Source organism: Sminthopsis crassicaudata, chromosome 3 (genome assembly GCF_048593235.1).
Source record: "Sminthopsis crassicaudata isolate SCR6 chromosome 3, ASM4859323v1, whole genome shotgun sequence".
Classification (NCBI taxonomy): domain Eukaryota; kingdom Metazoa; phylum Chordata; class Mammalia; order Dasyuromorphia; family Dasyuridae; genus Sminthopsis; species Sminthopsis crassicaudata.
The window spans coordinates 239,322,408-239,342,076 of record NC_133619.1 but is presented as its reverse complement, the minus strand read 5'-3'; the positions used below and the strand labels follow the sequence as shown (position 1 = coordinate 239,342,076).

Sequence of the window (19,669 nt, the reverse complement as noted above, 5' to 3'; positions counted from 1 at the left end):
GCTCTCTATTAATGCCTTCTCCTTGCCTCAGGTATCAGTTCTTTAATTTCTTTCTGTGCAACACACTATTTTAGACTTCATCAGCTGTAAGAAATGATGGATATGATGAATGAGAAGCATGGAAGATTTACATAATCTGATATAAAGTGAAATGAGCAAAGCCAAATAAAACAATGACAACAACAGTGTAAATGGGAAAAACCAAATATCTTCCAAAGAAGAAAAATATATCTCCCTACCTCCCTTCAGAGGTAGGACATCCAAAGGTGTGGAACATTGCATATATTTTCAGACTTTTTTGATATATATATATATATATATTTTGCTGATTTTCTCTTCCTCTTTTTATTTTTATTTTAAAAAATTGTTGTGGGATAGCTTTTTGAGAGAGATTTTGATGATGTAGAAAAAGGGGGGAAATCAATAAATTTTTAAAAAATATTTTTTGTCAATGCCTGGTGTTTTAAAATTATTGATATTTATGTATATGAACCTTTTTGTTTTTTTCTTAACCCTCATTTCCCTTATAACAAAAACAAGCAAAAAAACAAATCCTTCCCTCTACCAAAAAGCAAAAATTCAGTAAGGTGAAACTTGACATTGCATACAACAGCCTTTCTTTTATACTCACTCCCTGAATAATATTTTCCTTTATCTCTTTTTTTCTCCTACTTCCAGCCAAGATTAATTATTTCAATTACTCCTTTTAGTACTTTCATCTGTGAATGAGTCATAACTGCCACCATCCCTATAGGAATATACCAGTTAAATAATGGTGTTTGGAAATGTGGCAAACTTACTGGAGCTAGATCTTTTTCTAGTAGATGAATGAAGATTCTCAGCAAATAAAAAAAAATCTATGTGACTATTTTCTGTTCCTCTTCTATTGTCTCTTTTGCTTTCCAGGAATTAAAAATTGTATCTTTCAAATTAGAATGCTTTACCCAAAAAATAAATGGATAAAATTGCTGATTTTTCCATCTTCTATATATAATGAGAACTTGTCTAGTTTTATGCCAAATATCGTATGTTTTCTTCCAGTGCTGAGTGATATGAAAGCTAGATATCACCTTTCCAAAAGTGGAACTGCACTACCTTGGGAAGTGTTGTAAATAGGGATCTTCAGATAAATGTTGGATGTCTACTTGTCAGAGTTATACAATAAGAATCCTCTTTGGGTGCAGGATAAGCTTGATAATCTTTGAAGTCCCTTCCAGTTTTAGGAGGATGTAATTCTGTAACTCAAACTGTAGGGTTTTTGTTTGTTTGTTTGTTTTGACTTTACAATTTTGATTAAGCCACTAGTTTACTGGTGTAACCAAAATGCCCACTGACTTAACTTAAAATTCCTCCCTGCTTTTTTATTCTCTGGGTTCTTGTCCCTATAGTTCCACTGCTTCTCCATAAGTTCTGTCAGTATTCTGGAAATCATCTTTCTTGTTCTTTTAGTATCTCAGGATTACTAATGGACCACTTCATCTTATTACTTGTTCTCACTCCATATTGTCATTTTACTCATGTTCTCAGCAATGTCATCGTTGGTAACATGCTATATAGGATGCTTCTATTGCACTTTTTTCCACTTTTTTTTCCCCCACTGCCTTGTGAGTTTTTATAATTTCATTTTTTCTCTCTGTAATCATGATTCATATTAGCATGATATTGTCAGTTGAATAAATGGATTTCTGCAGCAAGAAGCACTTTGGAAGCATTGAGAATATTATTTCTGAAATACAATCCAATTTTTTTCATCAATTCTGAGCCCTTCTTATTTATCTTTGCCTGTCTGGGTAGCTTTATGTTGTTTGTATGTTCTGGCAGCATAAGGAGAAGCATATAGCAATAGTGCTATGTTGGGCCACAATAGTAGTAGTGAAGGGCTCCCATAGCAGAGGGCATCAGTGAGGGGAAGGGTAATAGTTCAGAAAGAGATGGAACAGTTCTTACCTTTGAACCTTTCATTAAAAAAAAATTGCCAGTAGATCCCTTCCTATCATCATTTTCAACTTTGCAAAGATATATATATATATATATATAGATATAGATATATATATATAGATAGATATAGATATATATAGATATAGATATATAGATATAAATATATATAGATATAAAGGAGTCTAATGAACATTATAACCATAAACCTATCTAAAAGCAGGCTGATCCTCATTTGTTATTAGCTTATCCTTTCCATATGAGGTTCATTGTCAGTAGTGAATGAAATGAAGTTTCTTTTCTATTCACCTAACTGTGTCAAGTAGATAAATGGCTATATATAAGATTTTTTTTTTTTTTTGGTAAGGAACAGTCTGTGGGATGTTTGTGGATTGTAGCATCCTGCCTAGATTTAATCCTTATTTAACTAACCTTAAATGGAAAACAGTTCTTTAAACCCCTATAAATGGTTGTTCACAGTCAAAATTAAGTTAAAATGGTATTTGGCAAAGTTAAAATGGTATCTGGTATTTGGCAAGCACAAAAGAATGACATGACTAACCACATAAGGAGAATAAATGTAAGTAAATTCAGAATTGTTAAAAACAAGGTTTGTTGAGAAGGTAAATACTATTAAATGAGGTGATCAGAAAAATCATCTTGTAGCACATGATGCTAACACTTAGCCTTGAAGAAAGAGAGGATATCTACAAGGCAGAAGTGAGGACAAAGCATATTCCACGTATGACGAATAGCTAATAAGTACAAAGGCACAAAGGGGGAGATAACAGCGCTTTTGTGAGGGGCAAAGAAAAAGCCAGTTTGTCAAAATGGGAAATATTGGTCAGGAACAATACAGAATATTAACTAGAAAGTTAAATTGGGGCCAGGTAGTTGTGAAAGGTTTTAAAAGTTAAATTTGATGTTAGAGCACAAGGGAGCCTCTGAAATGTTGAGTATGGAGTGATATGACCTTAAAATGAGGCACTAGTGACAGTATCAAATTTAAATAGAAAGGGATCCCCATAAACTACATATTGATTTATAAAATCACAAGTAAAAATTATCTGTTGTATTATATTTGCATATATATATGTATATATGTGTATGTATATATATATGTGTATATATATATATATATATATTTAAAAATATCCCATCTATATTTCAATCTAATTCAGATTACACTTGGCAATTTTGCCTGCTTCTTGTTGACTTTCCATGGTATTTGACCTGTCTGAAGCATGAAAATTTAGCCATCTGAATCCTTTTTTATTGAGAAGAGATAACAAAATAGGAGAAAATTTTCTTGGCTTTCTCCAGACATAATTCTTTTTTGTGTGGGTAGAAGGGAGATGGAATGTTTGAAATATATAATGTCTTAATTATTTTTGTCATTATTCAAGGTAGACATGGATCTCTGTTTATTTATCGTTATTTAATTTGAAAAAACAGAATAAGAAAAAAAAAAGAATATAAAAGAAAATAATATTGTTATGTGCCCAATAGAACATCAGGGAGGATTCAAATTACATAACAACAAATTACAGATCAAGAAAATATATATATTAGAAGAAATTATATTCATGAATGTCCATTTTTTTCTTTACTTCTTTGTAAATTGTTCTTTCTCTATTGTGCACCTTATTTACTTTTTTTCCCTCTCTTTCATTCCCATCACCAACCCTAAGTAAACTGTAATTAAGAAAAGATATATTTATGCACACATATGTAGATATAGACATATATATCTGTCCTATTCCTGCTGACTAGTTAAATCCTTCCCTGCTTATTTCTTCTTTTTTTATAAGAATGTTTATTATTATTATTTTTTATTATAGCTTTTTATTTACAAGACATATACATGGGTAATTTTTCAGCATTGATAATTGCAAAAATTTTTTCCCCTCCTTGCCCCCCCACTCCCTCCCCCAGATGGCAGATTGACCAATACATGTAAAATATGTTAAAGTATAAGTTAAATACAATATATGTATACATGTCCATACAGTTATTTTGCTGTACAAAAAAGAATCGGATTTTGAAACAGTGTACAATTAACCTGTGAAGGAAATAAAAAATGCAAGCAGACAAAAATAGAGGGATTGGGAATTCTATGTAGTGGTTCATAATCATCTCCCAGAGTTCTTTTGCTGGGTGTAGCTGGTTCAATTCATTACTGCTGTATTGGAACTGATTTGGTTCATCACATTGTTGAAGAGGGCCATGTCCAACAGAATTGATCATTATATAGTATTGTTGAAGAATATAATTATCTCCTGGTCCTGCTCATTTCACTCAGCATCAGTTCCTGTAAGTCTCTCCAGGCCTTTCTGATTCTGAAATCATCCCGCTAGTCATTTCTTTCTTTCTTTTTTTCTTAACTTCCTCATTTTATTTTATTTTTTTTATAGTTTAAAAATTAATTTTATAATTATAACTTTTTTTTGACAGAACATATGCATAGGTAATTTTTTACATTATCCCTTGCACTCACATCTATTCTAAATTTTCCCTCCTTCCCTCCACCCCCTCTCCTAGATGGCAGACAGTCCCATACATGTTAAATGTGGTATAGTATATCCTAGATACAATATATGTGGGCAGAAATATATGTTGCACAAGAAGAATTGGATTCAGAAGGCAAAAGTAATCTGGGAAGAAAAACAAAAATGCAAACTGTTTACACTCATCTCCCAGTGTTCCTTCTCTGGGTGTAGCTGATTCTGTCCATCATTGATCAATTGGAACTGAATTAGATCCTCTCTTTGTTGAAGATATCCATTTCCATCAGAATACATCTGCATAGAGTATTGTTGTTGAAATGTACAATGGATCTCCTGGTTCTGCTCATTTCACTCAGCATCAGTTCATGTAAGTCTCTCCAGGCCTTTCTGAAATCATCCTGTTGGTCTTTTCTTACAGAACAATAATATTCCACAATATTCATATATCGCAATTTATTCAGCCATTTTCCAATTGATGGACCTTCACTCTGTTTCCAGTTTCTGTCCACTACAAAGAGGGTTGCCACAAACATTCTTGTACATACAGGTCCCTTTCCCTTCTTTAAAATCTCTTTGGGATATAAGCCTAGTAGTTACACTCCTGCTTATTTCTTTATAGATTTTGAATAATGTTTATTCTTCATAGTATATATGTAGTGTTGCCTATTAAACCCATTCCCGATGTGAGTGGGTTTTCAGAATTATGAGCCCTCTTCCTCACCTCTCATGCCCCTGTTTCTATTCTTCCTCTGCACCTCATTTGTATGATTACTATTTTTACCTTAACTCTGCCAATTTTTCTTTTGAGATACCTTATTGTTGATGTGACTCTTAAACATATAAAATACATTTCTCATGTAAAAAAAAAAAAAGCTTAAACAATTTGTCCATGTTTAAAGTTTTTGTCCAAATTGAGTTCCTTAAAATTGATCTTCGATATTGGCTTTTATATATTGAATTTTCTGTTAGGTTCAAGTTTGGTTGATAAAAAGTCATGAAAATCTGCAAGTTTGTTGAAGGTCCATTTTTTCTCATTTAAAATTATAATTTTGCTGGATATGATATTTTCAGGTTCAGGCCTAATTCTTTTGATTATCTGTAGATATGATTTCAGTATCTATGGTCTTTTATTGTAGCTGCTGTACAATTCTAATTGTAGCTCCAGTATATTTGAATTATTTTTTCTTGTTCCCTGAAAATTTTTCTCTTTGATCTGGGGGGAAGTTCAAAATTTCGTTATAATATTCCTATATATTTTCCACAAAGGATCTCTAAAGTGGTGATTGGTGAATTCTTCTATTTCTATTTTCTTGTCATGTTCTATCATTCCAGGACAATTTTCTTGAATTATTTTGTGCACTATTGTATTAAAGTTCTCTTTTTAGTCACAACTTTCTGGCAGTCCAATTATTATATTTTCTCTTCGTGATTTGTTCTCTAGATCTGTTGTTTTTCTTATGTTTCACATTCTATTTTTTTCATTCTTTATAATTTGTTTTGTTATTCCTTGAGCTTTCATAGTTTCACTGGCTCCTCCTTACCCAATTCTAATTTTCAAAGTTATTTTCATCTTTGAAACTCTGTTGATTCTTTTCTAGTTGATTAACTTTTTTTTCATAATCTTGTTTTTCTTGAATGATTTTTATTTTTTAAATTTTTTTATTTTTTTCTCAATGTCTCTCATTTGATTTTTAAATTAATGTTTTGATTTCTATAAATTCTCTCTGGGCAGGGAGCTATTTCACATTACTCTTTGGGGTAGAAGCTTTTATTTTTACTAAAGTGTCCTCTGAAGATGAACCCTGGTCTTCCCTGTTGCCATATATTTCAATTTCTTCTTTGATGGCTCAATTTTTTTTTTTTTTTTAATGAGAGTTATTAGTGTAAGCACCTTGAATCATGGGGTTGGTGCCTCAAGTTCCACCCTTCCGCAAGTGCTCACAGCCAGCATTGTCCCTGCCTCCGCTGCTTATACGTTTACTGGGTACTGGCTCCTTCTCGCTCAGGCCCATGTCTCAGCAGCACAGCTGGGCCTGGCTTTCCTAATCAGCCCAGTTTCACTCAGTTTTCTGGGAGTCAAACCCGACTTGACATAATAGTCTGGGGAAGTGAAAATCTCTTGGTTCCTGCAGAGGTTCCAGCCATACCTTGCTAGCTCCAGGGCTCCACTAGATTTTTCTGTAGAGCTAGCCAGAAGGTGTTTTCACTTTTGACAAGTTAATCCTCAGCCCGGGGTCTTTATCCAGATCTGGGTTGTATCAGGAGAACCTGTGTTTTGCCCCAAGTCTTCATTTCTTACTAGTCTAAGTTTGCCTGAAGGGGCAAATTTTTTCTCTTTGTGGGGGAAATCTGGAGAGCTTGAAATTTACCAAACCTTTTCTCTTCTACCTCCCAGAATTCTTCCTGGATCTCTGTTTATAAGTAAGGGCTAAGCCAAAGACCTCCGTGCATTAATGATGCTTAATGGGAAATCTTGTCTCCATTAGATACTTGGGAAAAAAGCCAGAAGACAGATAAAGGTTTAGAATTTTGCTCCCATCTTCACCATACTATATTGAAACTGCTTTCTAAAATCACTGGTGACTTCACTGTCAGATACAATGGCCCTTTTCCAGTTCTCTTTGAACTCATTTTGTTTGAACTATTGCTGTATCTAAAGTTGTTGACCAATGCTTTCTCCTAAAAACTTTCTCTGCCCATGGATTCCATGACACTGCACTTCTGTTGTTCTTCATCTATCTTTCTCTGGATGCTCCTTTACTAAAACTTCTTTATCATTCTCTATATGTGGATATGCCTCAGCTCTTTCATTTGTTATCTCTATATTCTTTCCCCTAGGGACCTTACGGCTTCAGTTATTCTTTCTATGTAAGTAACTGTAAAATCTTTCTCTCTAGTACTTTTTTTCTCTGAAGACTATTTCAACATTTTCACTTTTCTGCAGGATGTCTTTTCTTCACTTTCTAACTTCCCTATTTGGGTTGATAGCACCATCACTCTCTCAGCATTAAAATAATAGTAATAATAGAAACAACAATAATACAAGAGTTGTATTCAGTTGTCCTTAAGGACAGCTGAATAGTGTAGTATGAAAAGGACATCTATCTTGGAGTCAGAAGACACAAATTCAAGTTCCCTTACTAATAATACACTATCTTGTGATGTTGGGCAAGTCATTTAATCAATTTATGAAGTGGAAATATTTGGCCTACTGATCAGACACAAAACCTGGGAGTTATCTTTGTTTATTTTCCCCCATCCTCTGTTAATTCCATCTCTTTAATTTTTCATACACCTATCTTCCATTTCCACGGCCAACATATTTCATGCCCTTGCTATCTCTTGCCTGTGCTACCATAATAGTCTGTGTCCCATCTCTTTTACCTCCAAAACAGCCCTTCAGACTGATGATGCCACAGAAATTCTCCTCTTGCCCATGACTAATCATTCATTCCTCTGCTCCAAATCCTTCAGTGGCTCCCCATTAATTACTAAGCAAAAGAATAACTAACAAAAAATACATCTGACACCCACATTCTGGTTCCATCTTCTTATGCAGCTTTCCCACTTTCTATTTCCCTGTACAATTTATTGTATTCTATTGTTTTTAGTCCCTTCCAGCCAAATGAAAATACTGTATTTCCCTATCTTTTAGTACCCTTTTCCCCACCTCAATGTCTTCATATATTAATTACATGGCCTCTCTTATGTAGGTTAGTTTTCATTTGGGAAATCCTTACTTTTCTTAGAAATCCCACTAAGAAAGTCCCTCAGCCAGGAATACTTCTCTGATACCTTCAGCCTCTTATGAGGCATGACATTTCATGTCAATGTTTGTGCCTTTTCTTTGCACTTATATTACAGCTTGTCCTAGTTAATTGTAGATCTGTTTTACCTTTTGTACCAGATTATAAATATAATATATATATATTATATAATGAATATAATAAATAAGCTCCTCAAGACAGGTGCTGTACTGTCTTGTTTCATCTTGGCATCACTAGTGCCTATAATAGTTTATGGTATAAGACAGGCCTTCTATTTTTCTTAAGTTAAATATTAAATGGCTAGCTTAGGATGACTTACAGCTACCAGAGAACTCTTTAGTCAGAACACTGACCAGTGTGAGGAATTCTAACAATGTAACCAATAAACTCTTAGCCATCCTCCCCTCCCCCCCAACTTGTTCTAAAGTCCTATGTTCAACAAGGAAAAGCAGATATGAGTGGGGGTTATTGCTGTTTTCTGCTCTGGCTAAATATTAAAATGATAAGGAAATGATACCAACTTATGAATTAATGCCCAGCACTATGCAGGTCTCTAAGCAATTTTCAGCAAGAATTGTCAATTGAGATCTCTGAATTTCTTAATTTTGTTATTAATATAAATGTAGGGAAGAGCATAATTTCTCATACTGGTATCATACTTTTTTCAAGATCAGATATTTTTCTCTGTTCACCACATTCTCACTCTTCAAAGCCTTTATTATTTAAGGGGTTAACTTTCTAATTTGGCTTCTAATCTTTACTAGTATGAGAAAAATTTATTTTAACTTTAAAACACTGTACACCTATCAATATTTATAGCAACAGAGGAAAATTATGAAGCGCTATTTTATAACAGTTGCTGATATTCTAAGTTTTAATGGAAACTTCCTCCACCATCTTTCTTAAGTGTTTTTTTTTTTTTTTTTTTTTTTTTTTAATAGCTTTTCATTTGTAAGATATATGCATGGCTAATTTTTCAGCATTGACAATTGCAAAACTTTTTGCTCCAATACAGTTATTTTGCTATACAAAAAGAATCACAACAAATCAATGTCAAAAACAAACAAACAAACAAACAAATAAAACCCCTGCAAGGGGAAATTATTTCAAATTATAATCATTAGTGTCTAATGTGGCAGATAGGTTTTGATTAGGGTTGAGAAATTGGATTTAGCAATAAATGGATCACTGGTGATTTCTAGGAAAGCATAGTGCAATTTTAAGCCATATGTTTGTTGCATGACATTTGTTAACTAAAATTAACTGAGCAGAATCAGTGGAACAATTCATGTAATGACTAGAATATTGTAAGGGAAAACAACTATAAAAGATCTAAGCATTATGATCAGTCCAACAATTACTTATGACTCCAAAGACTGATGATAAATCATGTTGATCACTTCTCAAAAATTTTGATAGACTAGCAGTATAGAATAAGACATTTTCAGACATGGTCAATGTATAGATTTTTGTTTGACTATGCCTATGTAATTAGGCTTTGGAGGATGATATGGAGAGTAGTACTTAAGTACTTAAGAAAGGGAATTAGGGAAGAATAGTAATGGTGCTATCAAAAAAAAAAAAGGAAGAAAGAAAATAGTATCAACTAATCATTTAAAAATATGCAGAAGGGCATTTAGGTGGTACAGTGGATAGAGCCTCTGTCCTGGAATCAGGAGTACCTAAGTTCAAATCTAGCTTCAGATATTGGCCATATGACCCTGGGCAAGTCACCTAACCCTAATTGTTTCCCTTTCCAAAAAAAAAAAAAAAATGCAGAAGAGAGTAGAAGGAAGTTCAGAATAGGTTACAGAGTAGTGAGGAAATGTTGGAACTAATATATTAAATTTGAAATATATTTAAAAAAAAAGCAAAAACTTTAGTTGTTGGGCATGAAGAAAGAAGTAACAAAAGACTGCTTAACTCTATCCAAATACAAGAGATCATATAGTAATCCTCATGTTAAACAAGTAAGCAGTTCAGAGAAATAAGATAGTTTTGGCAAAAATGTGTTACAAAGATGATATACATTTATTTGAGTGTCATTTAAAAAGGAAAAATTGGAGCAGAAATATAGATGTCAAAATGTATCCAAGACAAACTTTCAAAGCAGGTTAACAAAAGAGCATAAAAAGAATATTTTTATGCTAGTTTTATAAGTCTTCAAGTTGAAATTATATTATGAATGATAAATGAATAAAATTTCATAAAAGATTTTCAAAATTTGTACATCTACAAAGAAAATATAGGTTTAGTAAAAGTATTATATACAACCATATTAGTCCCATGATTTTTTTCCTCAACATCAATATAATAAAATTGTATTTAACAGATTTCCTGTTTGTACAAGCTCTACATTTCAGAAGCTGTATTCACAGCAGCTCCTTTCCTTTCCCTCTTCTGTACAACCATGTTCAAAGATTATAGCCACACACTTCTGGCTCTCTTCTTTTAAGACCATTTTATTCAGCAAGAGGCCAGATCCTGATGTTGAAAATGCAAGACAAATGTTGAGAATCTAAAATTATATGTTAGGAATTGCAAAAAGGCCACTACAGCAAAATATTGACATGACAATGATAAGTGTCCAATGTATCAAGAGGCATAAGGATAGAGAAAATGTAAAAGTCAGAGTAGAATTGAAATAGATACTCTAAGAAGAGCTGGCCTTATGAGAAGTATCATGACATAAAAGAGATAGAATGGTGTTCTTCAGAGTTAAAGAAAACCTAAGTTCAAATTCTACTTCTGACATTTACTATATAACACTGAGCAAGTCACTTAATTTCTCTGAGACTTTCAAATAAAGAGGGGATTAGACCTGATGGTTCAATGCTCAGTTATCATAACTATACTCAACTATGATTTTCTGATTTAGTGGTGGACGGCAAATGGAAACACACAAAAATCCCCAAAATATACATGCATTAATGGCCATGAAAGTTTTTTATTGGAACAAAGGCACTTTATTTGTATTTTCTTTTACTTATTTTCCTTCAGCTAAAATTCAGGATTAGTAATCACGCACTCATTTAAAATTTAGTTCTGTGTTAACCTTCTCAGTTCATTTTATCTATCCAAACAGAACTAGGTGAGATGAAGTCAGAAACATTCTGCATTAATGCTTTGAAATGGTAAAAGAACCAAACATTTTTGAAATTGAGTGTGTCCAAAATGGCATATCAAAAGAAAAACAGATACTTGTAGTGATATTCAAAACAACTTCTGAAAAATCAGGCAAAATTTGCCTATAACTTTATATTCCATAAACTGTAAAGAGGTAACAGAATTATTTGACCAGACCAAAAAAAAAAACCAACCAACAAAAACCCAAAAAACTGGGCTAAAGCTTTATGAATACACACAAAATATTTAACATACAGAAGTACAAGGGAAAAAAAAAACAAAATAGGCCTTCTAAAAAAAGTTGTCATAAGCATGCCTAGAAATGTGCCCAAAGAACAGAACCCTTCTTCATTTATAGTCTGGTCAGGGATGAGTCCAATGTCTGTTTTGAATTGCAAGAAATAAGATAGCTGGGCCTAAAAAAGTCCAATTCTTTGCATCTGTTCCATCTTCGGGTTAGTGGTATGTGTGAGAATTTGTTTGCACATTCATCAATCAGTCATTATGGCCATCCACATGCAGAACTATAGCATTTGAAAAGTTTAGGCCCAGGAGAACTGAGAAGGAAGATGAAAATGTCCAGGTGATAGCATCAAGACTTTTCCCTAGATGACTAAGTTTTATTTATGATGCCAGTGTTATGAAAATAGTTGCACTTTAAAATCCCAAACTGCTTAATTCTCTGTATGTGCAGTTTTTTTAAATCCCAAAATAGCATCCAAAAAATTTCCTGTTATCTTGGTCTGTACTTGAGTGAATCCATATTTTTCCAATAACTGTTTGTATTCTGAGTTACTCCTCTGTTTGCCTTCCGTCATACTAAGGGACTGCAGCACAGCTCTTAGAGGATCTATCTTCTCTTCGCCAAGTACAATTTCAGCTACTAGCAAGGCACAGCCTGTATTTTCAAAATAAACCAAAACAAGTTCATTAAATTGACAGGTTTCTTGACACACATGCAGTTGATTGCCTCTGAACAAAAAACTAAGACTATGCTAGGAAAGAGCTGAGAATCCTAATGAGTGGGCTAAATTAGTCTGAATATCCTTCCACTAAAAAATGCCAACACAATATTTCTCCATTCATAAGGTAGAAAAATAACAGGAAGATGGACAATTGTTGGAAAGGCAAGATAACATGAAACTCCTTGCAAGTATTTTCTGTGTTTGTATTTTCTTATACAGATTCTATGTACTAATATCTTATTTTTTGTTTTTGTTTTTTTTTCTGAGGCTGGGGTTACGTGACTTGCCCAGGGTCACACAGCTAGGAAGTGTTAAGTGTCTGAGACCAGATTTGAACTTTGGTCCTCCTGAATTCAGGATTGGTGCTCTATCCACTGCGCCATCTAGCTGCCCCCTAATATCTTATTTAAATGGGAAGTAAATCTAGAGATCTGGCTGTTACAAATCTGATATAGTCAGAGGAAAACAATAGATGAATGATTAGAAAAACAAAATATCTTGAAATAAACTATCAAATGGTGCAGAGAATAGAAAACAGGACTAGGAGTCAGGAAGCTCTGAGTTTAAATTCTGCCTCTGATCCTGGGCAAATAAATCATTTAGACTGTCTCAGCATCAATCTCCTCACTTGTAAAATGGGGATACTAATAACTTTTCAGACAATAAATATGTTCGAGAATCATGGGGAACATCAAATGAAATAGCATATAAAGCATTTTTAAACCTTAAGCGCTCTATAAGTATCAGCTATTATTATTATTATCTAGTATATGTCTATATTAATTTATATATCTAGTATCAGAAAATATTTACATCCCATTTTAAATGAGAGTTAAATCCATTCATAAATGTCTGGTTCTTTTATTATTAGCAAATGCTGTGATTAGGGAAAGAGGAATTTCTTTCTTTTTTCTTTTTTTTTTTTTTCCTGTGGCAATTGGGGTTAAGTGACTTGCCCAGAGTTACATAGCTGGGAAATATTAAAGTGTTTGAGACCAGATTTGAACTCAGGTCCTCCTGACTTCTGTAAAGAGCAATTTCTAAAAAAAACAAACCTATATGATTAACATATTATTATAATGCATTATAATATACTATAGTGAATATATTCACTATTATTAATTATATATACTATATATTCACTATTATTAATTATATATACTATATTATTAATTATACATACTATATAATTAGTGAAGTAATACTTCACTAATATATCATTATTTAATATATATACTATATGCTAAATTAGGATATATTATCCTAATGTATTATAACATATTATATAAGACATAATCTATAATAATATATAAGATATAGTATTTGTTATATGCCATAAAATTATATACAATAATCTGCTATAAAATTACAATGTATTATTATAATGTATAATATCAAACAATTTTATTACCATATCATTAATTCTATAGGCTTAAACGCACATGCAAAATAAATTAAATCATATTTGATGTGAGTAATGGGAAATATTTTACATTACAAGATTACAGAAGTAACTTTCCTTAATAGGTATGAAAGATACATAATACTTCAACTTGGTCATAAATAGGTACAGTTTAAAAAAAAATTAAAAAGTAGAAATTTTTCATTTACTTTAAAAATCATTAACCTAACTTCACAAATGCCCTGTACATTGCTGAGATCAACGGATTCAAGACCACAGAAAGCTTAATGGCTATTATTATTATTATTTTTTTCTTTTTCTGAGGCTGGGGTTAAGCGACTTGCCCAGGGTCACACAGCTAGGAAGTGTTAAGTGTCTGAGACCAGATTTGAACTTGGGTCCTCCTGAATTCAGGGCTGGTGATCTATCCACTGCATCACCTAGCTGCTCCCTTAATGGTTATTATTTAAGCTAACTGGTAAAGAGGAGGGACTCTGGCCCAGAGAGAGGGAGAAGAGACTTATGAAGAAGGTACCTGAGGTGGATATTATTTGAAGATAGTTTTAGCACAATCCCCTCACAGCTTTTGAAAAAAGAAAAAACCCAAAAACTCTTTACCTGGTTTGCAGCAATAAGAAATTTTACTTAATAATGCATCAATCTTGTCATCTGGCCAATCATGGAGAACTCTTGAAAGAATGTAAAGATCAGCTTCAGGAATGTTATCTTTGAAGAAGTCACCTAGTTCCACAAAACAAAATGAAAAACAAAAACAAAAAACAACATTGTAGAAAATGGAAGGCATTTCAAAACATTCTTAATGAAAGGGTCTATGAAACCTTGCTTGAGTCCACAATGCAAAGATGTGAGGACTGAGACTGTCACTATTTCAATCCCTAGGTGAGGAAACTCCTTTTACCAATGCAGATCAGCACCATCTCAGTAATTTAGAGTCTCAGAGAGTTGTTTTGAGGAGGGCTTCTTAAACTTTTTTCCATTTGTGATCCCTTTTCACCTTAGAAATTTTTACATGACTCCAGGTATATAAAATAAGTATATAAATCAAACATTTACTGATAATAAATCATAATTTCACAATTCCTACATTCAGTTATTACTCCATATGGGGTCACAAACCACAGTTTAAGGAGCTACGATCTAGAGCAAAGATGTCAAACACACACAGGCCACATGCAGCCAAAAATACTCCAGTGTATGGCTGGAATCAGATTAAAATGTAATTGGGAAATATTTAACAAAATAAATAAAAATAGAGTAAAATATCGATATTAGTATGTAGCTTTCTAAGTCAGTATATATTTATAAAGATTCATATATATAGTTTAATAATCCTGTATATATATATATATATATATATATATATATATATATATATATATATATATATATATACTTATAAGGATCGCTAGGTATAGTTTAATGGCCCTGTATTTGTGTTTGATATCAATAGTCTGTATCACTGAGAAGAGTGACTTGCCCAGGATCACATAAATAATATGCACTTGAACTTTAAATGTTATTTAAAAAAAATTATCAAGCATTTTCTTTCTCTTCTACTTCCTTCTCCCCAACCACAGAGAGGGGGAAAAAAAGAAAACAAAAATTGAAGCCTTGTACAGAAATGAGCACAGTTGAGCAAACAAGTTTCCATATTGTCCATGTCCAAAATGTACATCCCCTCTCAGGAACTGAGTAGTTCTTCATGATGTGTCTTCTGGAATCATGATAGAACTCCCTGGCTTTAAGGCCAGTTCTCCATCCTACTAGGCCACGTTGTCTCTCACAAAGGAGTTAATGGGCACATGACAGGAAGGCAGGATAAGAACAAGTTTTGCCTAAGAGAAATATGAATCTATATGTTGTTTGTAAAGGTCATAAAATTTGGTTATCATTGTGTTCTAATCATTGCCACCATGAAGAAGGCACACAAGAGAAGGGAGAACAATCTTATGCTTTCAATTTCAAATCAATCTAGGTCTAAGCACCGATTTCTCAATGCTGAATCAGAAAAAATACTACGATGAATTATTCTATTTCCTGCAAGCCCTATTTGAATTATGGTAGGTCTACAATGCTAAAACAGTTCATAGCTAAAACCTCCTTTATCTTGAGTACCTTGATTCTAGGGCTTTATGAACTCAATTTACCCCAGGAGTCAAGAATATATGTGAAGAGATTTTACATTATTCTAGTTCTCAATTTGATCCACAGTATGAAGAGACAGTAGGACCATTTTGTTTAATGACTGAACACATATTCAAGCAGACTTTTAAAATCTGACATGATGCTCCAAAATATTTAAGATTGAAAAGTTTTCCTTTTTAAACTAGTGGGAAATTTTAAAAATGAAAATTTAAAAATTAAATAAAAAATGAAAAATCCTCAAATTTCCTCTAAACCCATTCAAGTTTTTAAGATTCCTTAGAAATTCTAATCTTCTGACCTTCTCATTCTGTTCTAGAGAGAAAGCATGATTTTGTCCAATTGTTAAAATAATAGGTCTTAGAATTACAGCTGTAGAGTTAGAAAGCACCTTAGACGTTATCTCATCCTTCTCTCAATTCCCTATATAAATGAAGGACATTGAGGTTAAGTAACTTGCTACAAGTTATACAGTTAATAAGTGGGACAGACAGCATTTCAACTCAGATTCTGTGATTGAAAATTCAGGCTTTATTTTTGTCTTACATTTAAAATTACCTGATGTGAAAGTTATTCGACTGTTGTCTTGTCCAGTAGGTTGAAAACAAGAAACATTTTCAATAACATTAGGAAGGTCAAACACAGTCACTTTTAAATTTGGATATTCTTGTATTAGCACTTGGGCCAAAGCTCCCGTACAGCCTGTGGAAAGAAAAGAATTCTGAACCAAAAATACTTTCCTGGCATTTATAGAGCTTGAAGCACTGCCAAGTTTGCCTTTAAGCAATAAAAAAGATACAAAATAAAAGAAAGAGTGTAAAAGAATTCTCTCTAATTATAGACTTCAACACTTCAAAGTCCTGTTATTTTCTAAATGTGGGTAATCCCTCTACCTTCTCAGATTGTCATCATTCTATAATTTAGCAGATTGAAAAGTCTGTGGCTAAAACAATTTGTCATTCTCTGACCAGCTTGACAAGCAGCCTCTGTAAAAGCTGAAAACAGAAACACAGTGTACAGACCATCATTCAAAGCATTTTCAGGTTAGTGCTGGAATACTTAAAATACTAATACCATTAAAAATGATGCATTTCTGCACTGCTCGTTTTTTGTTCTCATTGCCAGTGACACAAAGGAAGTGGTGATCAACTAGAGATTCCTACAGATCAGGTGTAATTGCTGGCTAGCTCTATGAATATAACTTTTTTTTTTTTTTAAAAAGCATCGATGAAATATTCTCTAAGCATTTGACAGAAGAACAATTTCAGGCACAAAGAATACACAGAAGAGATCCCACATTATTCTAGTCCTCAATTTGATCCCTAGCTTGAAAACCCTGATGAGATAATGGAGCTATTTTATTTTAGGTGACTTAAGATAGGTTAAAAACTTATTTTTAGGCTTTTAAGGTTAAAGGTTAAAAACAACCTTTTTCATGATGCTCACAAAACACCCCAAGATTGATATCATTATTTGGTTCACTAGAAGTGCTAACATTAAAATAAGCTCAAGAACCCCAAAAAGGTTAGTTGGTGCTGCAACAGGCAATTTTTTTCTTGTGTGCAGGCTAGCAATTGATAAGATACAAGATGTCATAGATAAAAGGAAGGTACTTATTAGGAAATGAAATAGATGAACTAATATGAAGATTTCTCAGAGTTTCTGCCCATTTTAAATCTTTAATGAAAACAGAAGCATAGTCCATTGGAGCTAGAAGGGTCCTTGGAGACTTTTATTATTAAAAAAAAAAAAAAAGCTTTTTATTTTCAAAATACATGCAAAGATAGTTTTCAACATTCATCCTTGCAAACCTTTTGTTCCAAATTTTTTCCCTCCCTTCTCCCCTTCCCTAGACAGCAAATAAATCCAATATATGTTAAACATGTGCAATTGTTCTATACATATTTCCACATTTATCATATTGCACAAAAAAGATAAAAACATTTAAAAAAATGAGAAGAAAAAAAAAGGAAGCAAACAACAAAAAAGGTGAAAATATTAAACTGTGATTCACATTTAGTCCCTTAGTCCTCTCTCTATCATAAGTCTATTGGAAGTGACCTGAATTACCTCATTGTTAAAAAGAGCCATGCCCATCAGAGTTGATTACATAATCTTGTTGTTGCTGTGTACAATTTTCTCTTGGTTCTATTCACTTCACTTAGTATCAGTTTATCTAAGTATCTCCAGGCCTTTTCTGAAATCACCCTGCTGATCGTTTCTTATAGAACAAAAATATTTTATATTCCATATACCATATTCACATACCATAACTTACTCAGCTATTCCCCAATTGATGGGCATCCACTGTGTTTCCAATTCTTTGCCACTACAAAAATTTCTGCAAATGTGGGTCCTTTTCCCTTTTTTTATGATCTCTTTAGGATACAGACCTAACCTAGGATACAGAAACACTGCTGGATCAAAGGGTATGCACAGTTTGATAGCCCTTTGGGCATAGTTTCAAATGGTTCTCCAAAATGGTTGGATCAATTCACAAGTTCAATCTTGAAGTTCATCTTAACCAATTTTGTAACATGAAACTCATGAACAATTTTAAGAAACCTATAGCTCCCTTCTCAGAATAATTATTTTTAAAAATATATATAATTAAATACAATTTATTTTAACAACATGAATTTAAAAGTCATTTTGTACAAATTCCCAACGTTATAAAATATTACAAAAGAAATCAATTATACTTAGTTACCAAATTAAAAAAAAAAAAGTTAAAAGATTCCAAGTTTATCTCTGATCTAATACAATATCTCCATTTTAGAGATAGTGTAATGTAGGGGCTATTATTATCCCCATTTTACTGATGGGGAAACTAAGGCAAACAGATGTGCCCAGAGCCACAAAGTTAGTAAATGTCTGACACTAGATTTTAATAAGGTCTTCCTAACTCTAGGCCTGGTGCTCAATCTATTGCACCATCACTTGCCTCTATAAGTTAAGTGACTTGCCTAGGATCCACACAAATATTAGTTGCTGAGAACTGAGTAGGAGAATTCACAGGCTAGAACATGTCCCTTAGTTTTCCTTTGGTCTAATTCTTGGCACATCAAGCAGAAGTAGCCTACAACTTGGGAGAGCAATTAAATCAACCCACTAGAGAAGCTTACCCTATTTAGAAAAGCAATCTGATTTTCAGGGCAATTATATTATTGTTTCTATTGAAACGCATTTGGTATTAGGGTTTGTGAGTTTGGCTAATAATCTGTGTCCTTCCCTTTCAACTTTAGCAATCCTAAGTAAACTAGTAAAATTGTCAACAGATAGTCAAAGGTTAGCATTAGACTTTAGAATGCAGTAATTCCATCAAAGTGCTAATAAGTTGAAAGAGATCTCAGCAATCATCTTGTCCAAGTCAGGGCAAGAAGGAATCGCCATCTATATCATACCTCACAAGTCATTATCTAGTTTTTGAAGTCTTAAAACTTTCTAGAGCTATATGTTTAACATCTTCAATGTCTTTATATTTATTTTATTTATTTATATTTAACATCTTAATAGATCTGATGAAAGTAAAGCTCCAGCACTATCAAGCTCTCCACCCCCCCACCTGTTTCCCCTCCATCGGTTCTTCCTTTCACACTTCATTTGTATAATTCCTTTTTTACTTTTTTCTACCAGATTTTGTTTTTTTAGAATCCTCCCCCCACTTCACCTAAACTCTAACCTTTCTTTCAACCTAAGTAATGATGACAATCTTAATAATACTGATATTTTCACATAAAAGAAGTTTGATCTTAATGAGTTATAATTGATTTTTAATGCTTACCTTATATTTCTTCAAGATAT

The 19,669-nt window shown here is 32.9% G+C and overlaps 1 protein-coding gene across 3 annotated transcripts in view; it reads right to left on the bottom strand.

Annotated features, from left to right (window-relative positions):
• Positions 1-11,152: 11,152 nt before the first annotated feature.
• Positions 11,153-19,669, bottom strand: part of ASMTL (acetylserotonin O-methyltransferase like) — a 53,325-nt gene continuing 44,808 nt past the window's right edge. For all 3 annotated transcript variants that reach the window (XM_074300248.1, XM_074300249.1, XM_074300250.1), the window contains 3 exons: positions 16,424-16,567; positions 14,321-14,443; positions 11,153-12,233 (listed from right to left, as the gene is read on the bottom strand). In XM_074300248.1, the coding sequence (XP_074156349.1) occupies positions 12,010-12,233; positions 14,321-14,443; positions 16,424-16,567 (491 nt within the window). In that variant the 3' untranslated portion in view covers positions 11,153-12,009. The remainder of the gene's footprint in view (positions 12,234-14,320; positions 14,444-16,423; positions 16,568-19,669) is intronic.